The sequence below is a fragment of the Babylonia areolata genome, chromosome 16 (genome assembly GCF_041734735.1).
Source record: "Babylonia areolata isolate BAREFJ2019XMU chromosome 16, ASM4173473v1, whole genome shotgun sequence".
In the NCBI taxonomy this organism is placed as follows: Eukaryota; Metazoa; Mollusca; class Gastropoda; order Neogastropoda; family Buccinidae; genus Babylonia; species Babylonia areolata.
This window is the reverse complement of record NC_134891.1, coordinates 9134929-9150192: the sequence shown is the minus strand read 5'-3', so window position 1 is coordinate 9150192 and position 15264 is coordinate 9134929. Positions and strand designations below refer to the sequence as shown.

General features: G+C 44.5%; 1 protein-coding gene across 1 annotated transcript in view; it reads right to left on the bottom strand.

Annotated features, from left to right (window-relative positions):
• The window catches only part of LOC143291119 (uncharacterized), an 80890-nt gene that overhangs the window by 5746 nt on the left and 59880 nt on the right, over positions 1-15264 (bottom strand). Inside the window, exons 4-9 of the mRNA XM_076600749.1 lie at positions 14219-14339; positions 6826-7113; positions 4599-4802; positions 3540-3589; positions 2254-2329; positions 1265-1420 (exon numbers count right to left, since the gene is read on the bottom strand). Coding sequence (XP_076456864.1) covers positions 1265-1420; positions 2254-2329; positions 3540-3589; positions 4599-4802; positions 6826-7113; positions 14219-14339 — 895 coding nt within the window. The remainder of the gene's footprint in view (positions 1-1264; positions 1421-2253; positions 2330-3539; positions 3590-4598; positions 4803-6825; positions 7114-14218; positions 14340-15264) is intronic.

Genomic DNA, 15264 nt, shown 5'->3' with positions numbered 1-15264 from the left:
TAAACAAGATGACTGGAAAGAACTGAATTTTTCCTATTTTTATGCCTAATTTGGTGTCAGCTGACAAAGTATTTGCAGAGAAAATGTCAATGTTAAAGTTTACCACCGACACACACACACACACAGACAACCGAACACCGGGTTAAAACATAAACTCACTTTGTTTACACAAGTGAGTCAAAAAAACCACCCTCAGTTCCTTAGTTCAATCCCACCTCTGCCCCCCTTATCCATTTGAAATTATAGTTCCTTATTTAGCAGAAAATGCAGTTCTTTTGTTCAGCAGAAAATACAGTTCCTTCAATCTTACCTCTGCTCCTTACCCACTAGAAAATACAGTTCCTTCAATCCCATTTGTCACTGCCCCTTACACATCATGAAATACAGTCCCTCCATTTCTATCTCTGTCACTGCCCCTTAAAGGACCCATCAGAAAATACACTCCCTCCATTTCTATCTCTGTCACTGCCCCTTAAAGGACCCATCAGAAAATACAGTCCCTCCATTTCTATCTCTGTCACTGCCCCTTAAAGGACCCATCAGAAAATACAGTCCCTCCATTTCTATCTCTGTCACTGCCCATTATGCACCAGAAAATACAATTCTTTCATTTCTGTCTCTGTCACTGCTCCTTACGCACCAGAAAACACAATTCTTTCATTTCTGTCTCTGTCAATGCCCCTTACGCACCAGAAAACACAATTCTTTCATTTCTATCTCTGTCAATGCCCCTTATGCACCAGAAAACACAATTCTTTCATTTTTATCTCTGTCACTGCCCTTTACGCACCAGAAAACACAATTCTTTCATTTTTATCTCTGTCACTGCCCTTTACGCACCAGAAAACACAATTCTTTCATTTTTATCTCTGTCACTGCCCTTTACGCACCAGAAAATGCAAGTCTTTCATTTCTTCTATCTCTGTCACTGCCCCTTAAGCAAAGAAAATACAATTCTTTCATTTCTATTTCTATCACTGCCTCTTACCCACCAAAAAATACAGTTCCTTCCTATCTCTGTCACTGCCTCTTACCCACCAAAAAATACAGTTCCTTCCTATCTCTGTCACTGCCTCTTACCCACCAAAAAATACAGTTCCTTCCTATCTCCGTCACTGCCTCTTACCCACCAAAAAATACAGTTCCTTCCTATCTCCGTCACTGCCCCTTACCCACCAAAAAATACAGTTCCTTCCTATCTCCGTCACTGCCTCTTACCCACCAAAAAATACAGTTCCTTCCTATCTCTGTCACTGCCCCTTACCAGCCAGAATGCCAGGCTGAGTCATCATGGCAGCGGAGCTGGGTTGCTTCACCGGCTCATGGCCGTCCCCTGTTTCATTGGACACCTCCAGCGATGTGTCGTTGTCATCCTCGCTCTCCTCCTCCTCCTCTTCTTTGTCATCCAGGCCTCCTCCCACTGCACGCACACACACAGAGTGAAAAAAAAAAATCCTGTCACTATAGTTTTCCTCTAACATATTACCGTATTTTACTGAGAGCAAGGTGCTTTGGATTATTGTATTGTATTACTTTTTGTCACAATGGATTTCTGTGTGAAATTCAGGCTCCTCTCCTCAGGGGGAGAGGCGTTTATTTGTTAAAGATCCGGTAACGCATGTCAGCGTTTTAGTGGGTCATTGAAACAGGAACAGAAGCAGCATGCACACCCCAGAAAACAGAGTATGGCTGCCTTCATGGCAGGAGGTGTGTGAAAACAAGTCAAGCACAGTACACGCCCACAAGTAGATGGGAGTGACTGTTGGAGCTGTAGTAGCCCAGAAACACAGGAGGTGGTGATTTTTTTTTCTTCTTCTGCGTTCGTGGGCTTCAACTGCCACGTTCACTCGTATATACACGAGTGGGCTTTTTACGTGTATGACTAATTTTTTACCCCACCATGTAGGCAGCCATACTCCGCTTTCGGGGGTGTGCATGCTGGGTATGTTCTTGTTTCCATAACCCACTGAACGCTGACATGGATTAAAGGATCTTCAACGTGCGTATTTGATCTTATGCTTGCGTATACACACGAAGGGGGTTCAGGCACTGGCAGGTCTGCACTTATGTTGACCTGGGAGATCGGAAAAATCTCCACCCTTTACCCACCAGGCACCATCACCGTGATTCGAACCCGGGACCCTCAGATTGACAGTCCAACGCTTTAACCACTCGGCTATTGCGCCCGTCTGAGATGGGAGTGATTGTTGGAGCTGTAGTAGCCCAGAAACACAGGAGGGGGTGATGACTTACGATTGATGACGATCCTGGTCTTCACTTCTTCGTCCACACTGGGTGTGGTGGGCTTTCCTGGTGGGAACAAGGTGATCTACACAGCAAAAAGAGAAGAAAAAAAATCAAATCAATCAACAAATAAACGCCTGTAAGTCTGTATTCTGCCAGTCAATATCGTCTTGAAATTAAAAAAAAAAAAACCCAAAAAACTTTGTATTCCCTGTAAGAAAAAAAAAACACCAAAAAAGAAGTGCAAGTTTGTATTCTGACTGTCAATATCGAATCTTTTATGTTAAAGAACCAGAAAAAAACCATGTACTCCATGTCAAAGAAAACAACAAAGAAAACAACAACATGCAAGTCTTTACTGCCTGTCAACCTGAAGTCTTTTTAAGAAAAACAACTTTTTACTCCCTGTAAGAAAAGAAAGCATGTAAGAACTGCATCCAACATCACGTCTTTTAAATAATCGGGAGAAAAACAACAACCCCCCCCCCCCCAAACTTTCTACCCCCTGTAATTCATTTATTTATTTGTGGCTTGTAGCCGAGCAAAACCACACAGCACCATGTCAGGGCTGAAAAACTACACATCAATCCCAAGAATCTTCACAACAAAAAACACACACAAAAAAAACCAAAAAAAAAGAAAATGGTGAGTTTGTATTATACTCCCACGTTGGTCAAATATACTTACCGTGTCAAACTGATGCAAACCAGGCCTATCTGTTTGCTCTTCTCGGCCAAAATTTATCATGGCAACTCAGTGATACGACATCTCGCCAACAGACCGCTGTCTGCTAGCCAATAAAATGCCGTTTCCGGCAGGAGGTAAACAATCATCTCAATGGCCGCCATTTCTCAGACACGTGACATTATCGATTTGCTCTGTCTTTGCCAACATTTTTATGCATTAGAAATGTTATTTTCATGCACGTTTGTTCTTTGTTGCAGCTTTCTGAGATGTTTTCGTCTCGGGATTCATATATATTACATCGTCTGCCTCTGTTTGTGATGTTGTATTCGATGTTTTGTTTTGCGAACTTCGTCTCGCTCTCTGCTCTCCTTTGGTCGTTGCTGACCGTTCCTGACCTTCTTCTACTTAAGGACTCGCCGCAATACTTACAACCAATCTGGAAATGAAAATCAGGTGATATCCAACAGTTCAAGAGGCGTAACTCAAATAAGGTTACAAGCATGGGGTTTTTTTTGTGGGTTTTTTTTCGGGAATTTTTCTCAGCCTACAGCTGTGTCAGCTATGAAAAGGCTAAAATACATTACTGCTGTGACAAACAGTAATCCTACCTCGGTTTCCGTTCTTTCGTCTTTCCCAACTTCTCTGAGGGGCGTGGTGCCTGCACACACATACAAAATAAACATCCATTGTCAGCCACAGTGTATAATACAGTATAGTTTTAAAAAAATGTGTTTTTAAAAAGTTTTTAAAAATATATAAAAAAGAAGAACGAAATGTGAAAAACTGGGATGAATTTAACTCCTAATAACAAGTGACAAATTCTGTACCTTTTCCTGCAAAATATCGCTCACAAAAACACAGAAAGACGCATGCATGCACACACACACACACACACACACTCTACAGTCAGAGACGCACACAAACACACAGAAAGATGCACGCATACACACACACACATACACACTATACAGTCACAGACACACACTAACACACAGAAAGATGCACGCACACACACACACACACTATACAGTCACAGACACACACAAACACACAGAAAGACGCATGCGCGCGCACACACACACATATACATTGTCACATACTGTATACACAGTGCTGCACACACACACACACACACACTGTCGCATACACAGTGATGCACACACACACACACACACACAAATACACTGTCACATACACAGTGATGCACACACACACACATATACACTGTCACATACACAGTGATGCACACACACACACACACATATACACTGTCACATACACAGTGATGCACACACACACACACACACATATACACTGTCACATACACAGTGATGCACACACACACACACTGTCGCATACACAGTGATGCACACACACACACACACACACACACACTGTCGCATACACAGTGATGCACACACACACACACACATATACACTGTCACATACACAGTGATGCACACACACACACACACATATACACTGTCACATACACAGTGATGCACACACACACACACACATATATACACTGTCACATACACAGTGATGCACACACACACACACACAGTCACATACACAGGGATCCACACCCACACACACACAAATGACCACACAACCCCCCACCATCCCTCACCCTCACCTCCCCCCCCCCCCCCCTTCCCCCGTACCATTGCAGACAGGACGGTCCGGCTGGAAGACTTCGGTGCCGGCCACCTTGTCGCCAGTCTTCTGATCCACGCAGTAGCAGATGTGTCCTTTGCACTGGGTGGACTCGAAGTCGCCGTCCTGGGTGCACTGGGGCCGGAAAGACGACATGACCGTCTTCCGCATCTGCCACACCAGCTGGAACACGCACCGGTTCAAGTTGGTACCTGGAACAAGCAACAAAGTGGATTACCTTTCTTTTCTTCTTTTTTTTTTTACCCCCCCCCCCCCTCCCCCGAAATCAATTCATTAGCATTTGTATTTGTATTTGTGTCTGCCACACCAGCTGGAACACGCACCGGTTCAAGTTGCTACCTGGAACAAGCAACAAAGTGGATTACCTTTCTCTTCTTCTTTTTCTTTCTTTCTTTTTAACCTTTTTCTTTTTTCCCCCCAGAAATCAATTCATTAGCATTTGTATTTGTATTTGTGTCTGCCACACCAGCTGGAACACGCACCGGTTCAAGTTGGTACCTGGAATAAGCAAGGGAATGGTTTACCTTTCTTTTTTATTTTTTTAACCTCTCTTTTTTTTTTCCTTTTTATCCCCCCCCCCACACACCCCCAAAGAAATCAATTCATTAGCATTTGTATTTGTATTTGTGTCTGCCACACCAGCTGGAACACGCACCGGTTCAAGTTGCTACCTGGAACAAGCAAGGGAATGGTTTACCTTTCTTTTTCTTTTTTTTTCACCTTTCTTTTTTTTCCTTTTTTTTTCCTTCCCCAGAAATGAGTTCGTTAGCATTTGTATTTGTATTTCTTTTTCTCACAACAGATTTCTCTGTGTGAAATTCGGGCTGCTCTCCCCAGGGAAAACACGTCGCTACACTACAGCGCCACCCATTTTGGGGGGTATTTTTTTTCCTGCGTGGAGTTTTATTCATTTTTCCTATCAAAGTGGATTTTTCTACAGAATTTTGCCAGGAACAACCCTTTTGTTGTTGTGGGTTCTTTTATGTGCGCTAAATGCATGCTGCACACGGGACCTCGGTTTATCGTCCCATCCGAATGACTAGCATTCAGACCACCACTCAAGGTCTTGTGGAGGGGGAGAAAATATCGGCGGCTGAGCTGTGATTCGAACCAGCGCGCTCAGATTCTCTCGCTTCCTAGGCAGACACGTTACCTCTAGGCCATCACTCCACATACACACTGACATTCTAACATAATCGCTTCTCTCTCCATTTGGTGCTCAATACTGACTTGTTTTCAACCCTGCGGTATGTTGGCTGGAGGACTGCAAGCAACAATGATAGATAAACGCTTGTCTCTCTCTTTTTCTTTTTCTTTCTTTCTTTTTCTTCAACTGTTACAGCTGAAGTTTCAGACTGGCAATCAGCAACAGGAGGATATGCACAACAGATGATAGTACTGAACTGAACTACACCCCTAGAAAAAACAAACAACATTTAAAGGTGTAAATCATTAAACACCACCTTTCCCATTCTCGCTTCCCCCCCTCCACCACCAATCACAAATTCACAGCAGATGGCTTCTTTCTTTCTTTTTTTTTTATATTGCTGTACACACACACACACACACACACACACACACACACACACAAAAGAACCTGCATCTGATTCTTGTTACAGTAATTCTCACCCACCCAATCCCACCACTCCTGTGCTTCCAGACCAGGATTCGAACTCTCTCTACCCTCTCCAGGGAGTGGGGTGTGGGGTGTGGGGGGTACAGCTTTATGAGCAGAAGGATTTCCGTCTTTTCAAATTTTCCACATTGGTAATCAATTAACCCTTTGCAGTGCCAAGCTGAATATGTAGAGACAACTCTTTGCCAGCTGGTGTTTTGGTCACAGGAGGTCATAATTTGAAATAAATAAATTAATTGAATAAAATAATCTAGCATGCAAACAACTTAAAGTACATAACATATGCTTTTCTGAAAAGAAAATGAGCACACTATCCATTCACAACAATTTCGCATGAATCTGATTTTGCAAAAGAAAAATCCCTACAATGACGCGGAGAAAAATCTATGTCCAAAAATTCCTACAATGATGCGGAGAATAATCTCCATCCTCAGGCACTTTTTTAAGCACACTGTAAGGGGACGGAAATATATTTACCATCCTGGGGCAACTGAAAGTGTTAACGGAAAAAACAACAACAAACAAACAAACAAAAAACCATCGCCACTCCCAAGTCCCATCCCACGCCAACAACTCACCCCTCTCGCAGTCCGGAATGTCGTGCTGGAGGTCGGTGCCAGGGATCTCCCGGCCCCGGAGGTCAGCGCACCAGCAGTTGCCCTTCTCCATGTGCCCGCGGCACTGCAGGATGTGGTAGTCTCCCTTGCTGTCGCAGGTGGGCACGTAGTTGCTGGACAGGTGCTGGCTGGCATCTCGCAGCTGCTGGCACGGCGAGCGGCGCTTGCTGGTGGTGGGAACGGGGGTGGTGGTGGTGGTGGAGGTGGTGGTGGTCGTCTTCACAGTGACGGGCCTTGTCTGGTGCGTGACTGCCCATCGAGATATTGAAGGTTAAAAACTTGTATCTATCCATCTGTTTTGTATTGTTTTGTAACTTTTGTTTGCTTGACTTAGGGGAAATTGTTTTGTATTGCATTGTACTGTAACTTTTTTTTTTTTGCTTGGCTTTGGGAAAAGTGTATTGTAATGCATTGTATTGTAACTTTTGTTTGTTTGGCTTGGGGGGAAATTGTATTGCATTGTATTTTAACTTTTGTTTGTTTGGTTTGGAGGAAAAGAGTACCAATAACACCTTATAATTAAGACGCTTTTTTTTTTCTTTTTTTTTTAAAGCGAGAGCATAGTAATAATAGTATGCACATACACACAGTCATATGTGACTGCATACACAGTGCACAAGCACATACCTCTGCATCAACCCATGTACGCTCTTTCACACACACACACACACACCAATTCTCCCTTCAACCAATCCCCCTTAACCCCACCGCTGCTGAACCCTGGTGGAACGAAATCAATGTAGCATGAATCCTAAGTGCACAAACTACTGCCGACTGTTAACTTTACTGAACTAAAGTAATGCAGTCCCAAGAGGGGTGAGGCAGGGGGGCGGAGTCCAAATAAAGAACAGGCACTGACATCCTGACAAGCTGCCTCAATCTAATCACGGTTGGGCGACAACAGCCCTTCGCCCGACGACGATTTATACTTTGTCAGCAGCAGTCAACAGTCCACTCCACTCCAGTTCAGTGAACTGCTCAAGGAGACGTCACTGTGTTTGGAAAAAATCCATATATGATATTCGCTACACCACCACATCTGCCAAGCAGATGCCTGGCGAGCACCATAACCAAATGCGCTTCGTCCACTCAGTTATGGCTCTGTGACTAAGCCATTATTGTCGTTAGTAGGGGGCTTAGTAGGTGGTGTCCTAAGTACGTTAAATCAGAACAGGCACCACTGAACACCACCGAAGTGACTCGGCAGCAGTGCAGGGTCTCCTCTGGTGTGTGGCTTCCTGGCGACCTAACACTGATTGCTCCCTGTGGACTGCTGATGCTGGAACTGCGACGGATGAACCCGGGTGTGGTCGTGTATGGGGGAATCTAAATGAGCGGTGTGGGAGTAATGCAACTGAAATGGTGCAGATGATGGGGCAGCAAAAAAAAAAAAGAAAAAAAAAAGGGCTTCGTCAGGCCTTGATGAGGGAAAATTGAATACAGAAATAAAATAAATGAATAGAATTTATAAAAAAAAAAAAAAGAAAGAAAAGAATAAGCAAATAAATAAAATAAAGACAAGGGATTAATTTAAGATACACTCTGCTACACTGCAATTTCCCTGAGTCACTTTCCTCCTCCTCCTCCTCCACACCCACCCACACATCCTCTTCTGGCAATATTTGCCCCAGGATTACATCAGACAGGATCTTGATCATTACACAGCTGCCCCCTCTGTGCAGCTGTCACTCCCCATTGATCCCAATCAGCAATGATTTAATCACATTTATTTCACTCCGTCTCCCACACCAACGCCACCCACCCACCATTCCTCCACCCTAAACCTCCCACCCTCCTTCCCACCTGCCACCCCCCCTCCCCCCCAAATCATTCAGAGCAATGGAAAATGACTGAAACAGGCAGTACTCCGATGAAATGTGTAACCTCCACTTTCCCTGAAAGAAACACCAGATACCCAAGGCTGCCCCTTGACCCGCCCGTGCCTGCGCAAACAATCTTCCTCCCTCCCTCCACAAAGGAACACTCCCTCAGTTTCACAGTCCTCATATTTCAACATGACACAGAAAAAAAAAGAAAGAAAAAAAAGGGGGATAGGTTGCAGGGACTCCGGACCCCTTCATACACGTGCGCGCGCGCGCACACACACACACACACACACACCAACACACACACACATTCAAACACCAACACACACCTTCACACACACACACACACACACACACATTCACACACCAACTCCACCCCAACACACTCAATACACTCCTTTGCTCATCCCATCCAACCCCTTTCAACCCCCCAAAAAAACCCAAAACAAAAAACAAACAAAAAAACAACTAAAGAAACATTGACAGCTCCAAGCCTGTAACTGCTGGGAGGTTTCAGATTTCTAAAGTACGTTCTGCCCTTGTCAAGGGGAGGGTATCAAGGCAATACACCCCCCGCCCCCCTCCCTCCTACAATAAAACGCACAAGGTGACAAGGATTGGCCAACAGCAGTGCTATTCACAACAGACTGGTTTCACTGCTGACCCACACCTGTCTCCCCCACCGGCCCACTTTCAGGGAAGGGCTGACTGACGCAACAGCCGAGTGATTAACTTACAGCATTGGACTTTCAATCTGAGGGTCCCCGTTTTGAATCTCGGTGACGGCGCCTGGTGGGTAAAGGGTGGAGTTTTTTTTTCCCCCGATCTCCCAGGTCAACATACGTGCAGACCTGCTAGTGCCTGAACCCCGTTTGTGTGTATCCAGCAAGATCAAATACACACGTTCAAGGATCCTGTAATCCATGTCAGTATTTGGTGGGTTATGGAAACAAGAACATACCCAGCATGCACACCCCTGAAAGCGGAGTATGGCTGCCTACATGGCGGGGTAAAAACGGTCATTCATGTAAAAGCCCACTCGTGTACATATGAGTGAACGTGAGAGTTGCAGCCCACGAACGCAGAAGAAAAAGGTTAGGGCTGTCCGTCCTATGCATCACTTTTTCACAGGTGTGCGTACAGATATTCAAAAACCCTCGAGAGCCGCCGGCAGAAAAACAGTACTAAGCGGTGTCTCAAGTCATAAGCCTGTATGCAGAATGGTCAGCCAGAAACTGAGAAAATGGTCTGGGGATAATACCACTCCAAATCGAAAGAGTGAAATTTCAGCCTTCCAGAGATACTGCCTTTCTTTTGATGATGTCATCAGTGACATCACTATGCACGCAAGTAATAATATCTGTTACACTCGAGGTGTTAAACCTGTCCAGATGTTAATGAGGCACTGTGGCCAGAAATCAGGCGCTGGGATTTCTGATCCTGAGTTCACCGGTGATCAGGGTTTGAGGCCCCCGTTTTGGCGCTGCGTTTTTGCCCTTGGGGAGGGGAAAGCACTTCACTCCAAAATTCCCCACTTCGCTTAGGTGTCAGTGGGTATCAGACTTCAGTTTGGTAAAGGTTGAAACGGTGTAACAGTGCAAGGAGAGAATTGGATCCTGCCTTTCTATGCCCAGCCCTAGACACAGTGAATATCTTCTTCTTCTGTGTTCGTGGGCTGCAACTCCCACGTTCACTCGTATGTGCACGAGTGGGCTTTTTACGTGTATGGCCGTTTTTACCCCGCCATGTGGGCAGCCATACTCCACTTTTGGGGATGTGCATGCTGGGTATGTTCTTGTTTCCATAACCCACCTAATGCTGACATGGATTACAGGATCTTTAACGTGTGTATTTGATCTTCTGCTTGCGCGAATATGAATTCACTCCCCTGACAGCCGTACAAGCTTTGACGTCTGCACGACAACGAAGATCATGAAGTCAAGAGAGCTCATTTTTTCAACTGATGCAATCTTGTCACACATAAAACTGAAATATATAGACAGTTTGGTTCAGTTCATAGCATTTATGTCATCTCTCTCCCTTTCTGCCTTGCCTTCTGCTGATAACAATATAACTACTGCATGTAATTTCAGAAACCGCCAGTGAATTTTTTCAAACTTTTAACACGTTTGGTGACCTCCCTTGGTTTTTTTTTTCCTTTATTTTTAATTCAATGACAAATTCTTAAGGCTGCCTTGTGTATATGCCTATACAGGGTTAACTATTGTTGTTGAACTTGAAGTTACTGCCCTCGCAGTCACACCCACACACCTCCAACCCACCCATCCATTCCCTCTATCTGAGAACTGTGTGTAACAAACCATACAGTTTCCTGTTTGTGTGGTTGCTACAGTGTTTTTGTCATCAAAGTCTGTAGTTTAAAAAAATAAATAAATAAATAAATAAAAAGTTTCTTAAAGTTTCTTTCAGGCTGGCATATTCTGAAGATGTATTTAAATAACATTCTAAACCTTCTTTTTTTAATTTTTTATAAGGACACATTATCAAAGTGTCATTATATAGCAAGTTTTTACATACTGAATTTTCTTAATCAATTCACAGTATTTTGAAATGAAAAAATATAAAAGAAGACTGACGCCTGCTTCTGAGAAGTACGTCTGTTTCACAAAACAGTAGCACCAACGCTCCACACTAACTTTTTACCATGCACACATATTCATGCCCCCCCAAATCCTCACCCAACCCCCACCCTGCACAGCACTCCCCCCACCACCACCACTCCCCCCCCCCTCACCCCCACCCACCCACACACACACCCATCCATCCATCCATGCATGCATGCATGAATGCACACACACCTGTATTCAAAACTAACTGCACGGCCCACAAAATCATCCTCTGAGAAAGTAAAGATAAAAGTATGCAATGGAAAAGGATTAAAAAAAAAAAAAAAAAAAAAAAAACCCAAAAAACCAACAACAACAACAACAACACAACTGATACATCATGAACATCTTACACGCCAAGATCACAACACAAAACAGGACCCCTGCCAGACGTACGCCTCAAAAGCTTTCACTGGGAAAATTAACGGAGGAGGGGCTGGGGGTTGGAGGAGGGGGAAGGGGGGGGCATGTGTGTGTGTGTGTGTGTGTGTGAAGGGGGGGGGGGGAGGAGACGATCTACTGCTTTTTAAAGCGCACAGCTGCCTAATGACTGATAAAAAATATACTTCATGGTGCAACCAGCGCTCTGCCTGCAATCAGCAGGGCAAGTTCTGCTTTACTGGTTGGATTTAAAAAAAAAAAAAAAGATAAAAAAGATAAAAATAACATGCTGTGGAATCGGGTGGTCTGTGCACCTCACACACACACACACACACAAAAATGCTATAACCTAGATCATACATAAGACAGCGTGCTGGTACACGGCCTCTGGAGGAAAAAGCCTTCTTCAACCCTGGGAACTCAGGTTTTGCCTCGTCCTTGTTTACTTCAAAGGTTTGTTCCCTCCTATTCATCCTGCCACCCCCCCCCCCCCCCAACCCCCAAATCCCTCTCCCCATTTTATGTGGAGTGATGGCCAAGAGGTAGCGCGTCCGCCTAGGAAGCAAGAGAATCTGAGCGCGCTGGTTCGAATCACAGCTCAGCCGCCGATATTTTCTCCCCCTCCACTAGACCTTGAGTGGTGGTCTGGACGCTAGTCATTAGGATGAGATGATAAACCGAGGTCCCGTGTGCAGCATGCACTTAGCGCACGTAAAAGAACCCAAAGCAACAAAAGGGTTGTTCCTGGCAAAATTCTGTAGAAAAATCCACTTCGATAGGAAAAACAAATAAAACTGCACGCAGGAAAAAATACAAAAAAAAAAAAAAATGCATGGCACTGCAGTGAAGCGACGCGCTCTCCCTGGGTAGAGCAACCCGAATTTCACACAGAGAAATCTGTTGTGATAAAAAAAAAAAAAAAAAAAAAAGAAATACAAATACAATATATATATTTATATGTGTAATTTTTTTTTTTTTTTTTAAAGAAACCCTTCCCCATTCACTTACCTTACCCCCCCCCCCCCCCACCCTTCCTCTATCTGTGTTTGTTGTTTTCTCTTTTTTTCTCTTTTCATAAATATTGGAAATGTTAGCATTTTGTTTTATTCACCTAATAAGGAGTGATGCTAACAAATTTATATATATATTGACAACTCTGAGTTAAATACAAGTATTATACTTTTTTTTTTCTTTAATAAATTTCAAAGAATGCAATTCTAAAGTCTCACACTATTGACTCCCTGGCACTGTAGCAGGATCTCAATCCTTGTAGAAGATAGAGAGATATTAATCGCGGAAACCACAGAGCCGTTCGAAAACTCATCTTTGATAAAGAGTAATGATTCGAAACCAGAGAGCTGTTCGAAAGCTCAACTTCGATAGAGAGATACGATTCGAAACCAGAGAGTAGAGAGAACCATTCAAAAGCTCAACTTTGATAGAGAGTAATGATTCAAAACCAGAGAGCCGTTCGAAAACTCAACTTCGATAGAGAGATACGATTCAAAACCAGAGACGAGAGAGAACCGTTCAAAAGCTCAACTTTGATAGAGAGTGATGACTCGAAACCAGAGAGCCGTTCAAAAGCTCAACTTTGATAGAGAGATACGATTCGAAACCAGAGACTAGAGAGAGAGCCTGCCGTTCAAGAGCTCAACTTTGATAGAGAGATATGATTCGAAACCAAAGAGCTGTTTGAAAACTCAACTACATCATTGACTCTGAGGAATGTTTAGACGATCAATTTTTTTTTTTTTTTTTTTTTTTTTTTAAGACAAAAAGAGTATTCTAAAAATGTTACAAAAACCCTTTCTGTTGGCACTGCAAACTGCACACCCTGTGACTCCGCAGCACGGAGACATCATGACAGGCAAACTCCAGGAGCCAGCTGGACTGCTCGGACAGAAGAGCCTAGTATGGTTGTAACCCTGCTACTAACTGTGTGTAGTAGTATGGAACTGACCAATGGCGTAGTTTGGTCAACGTAGGCATTTAGTCACGTGTAACTGTCAAAAAGTTAGAACCAAGCAATGCAATTGGCTCCAGAACACGATCAGCAGTTCAGTGACTGTGTCAGATCAGGTTCTCCCCCACCTTCCCCCCTTCCCGCATCATCTGCAGCCTTTCAGTGGCATCATTCCTCATTCACAGCCCCCCCTGACACAGCCACCACACTGCTTCATCTGCCACAGACTCTTAAGCTCCGGCAGTCCACAGGATAACTAATCGACGTTTGGTTGCCAGGAGGCCACACGTCTGAGGAGACCCCCTGCACTGCCGCTGAGTCACTTCGGTGCGGGTGGTGACCAAGCAGCGCCTTTTTTCCGATTCAAGAATCGACATACGCAGGACACTACCTATGACAAATAATCACTCAGTCGAGGAGCTTCTCTGAGTGAGCCAAGCCCCCTCCCGAATGGAGACCACCACCACCACCACCTCATCCCAACAACACCACAGAACTGCCGACAGTCAAGACAGTGACAAGAACTGCACAAAGCGCTGATCCCAGATCCTTACAGCCAATCTCTGGCATCCCATCCCCGCTGCCGGAGCCGGAGCCCAGGAGATCCTCATCGTCAGTCATGTCCATCCCACTGCCAGACCCGCTCATCTCCTCCATGTCCTGCCATGTGGGGTCCTGCAACACACACACCACCACAGGGACGTCACCACAGGCACTTGACATCGCATTGTTATCAACACACACACCACCACAGGGAACTACACCATAGGCACTTGGTATCACATTGTTTTCATCAGCATTAACACACACACCACCTGCACCACTGGGACTTCACCACAGGCACATGACATCACATTGTTTTCATCTGCGTTAACACAGATTTGTCCGAACGCAGTGACGCCTCCTTGAGCTACTGAAACTGAAACTAACACACACACCACCATAGGGACTTTCACTATGGGCACTCGACATCACATTGTTTTACATAAACACACACACACCACCATAGGGACTTTCACTATGGGCACTCGACATCACATTGTTTTACATAAACACACACACCACCATAGGGACTTTCACTATGGGCACTTGACATCACATTGTTTTACATTAACACACACACCACCATAGGGACTTTCACTATGGGCACTCGACATCACATTGTTTTACATTAACACACACACCACCATAGGGACTTTCACTATGGGCACTCGACATCGACAGATGTCGCCTCGGTCAGATAAAATGTCCTCATTTCAAGAAGCAAAGACTTGTGAATCTTCCGCTGAATGTGTTGTGAATCTTCCGCTGAATGCATTGAGAATCTTCCGCTGAATGTTGCCTCAAGTCCGATAAAATGTCCTCATTTCAAGAAGCAAAGACTTGCGAATCTTCTGCTGAATGCATTGAGAATCTTCCGCTGAATGTGACTTTCTCTCCAACCGACCCCCCCCAACCCCAATCCTCTCAACAAATGTTCCTCCCAAACAAACACAGTCCAATCAAGAGCCAGAACTGACACCCACATACACCAATCAGGAATCACGGCTTCCTCAATCTGCGGAGGAAGCCAATCAGAGATCAGTACAGACATCATCAA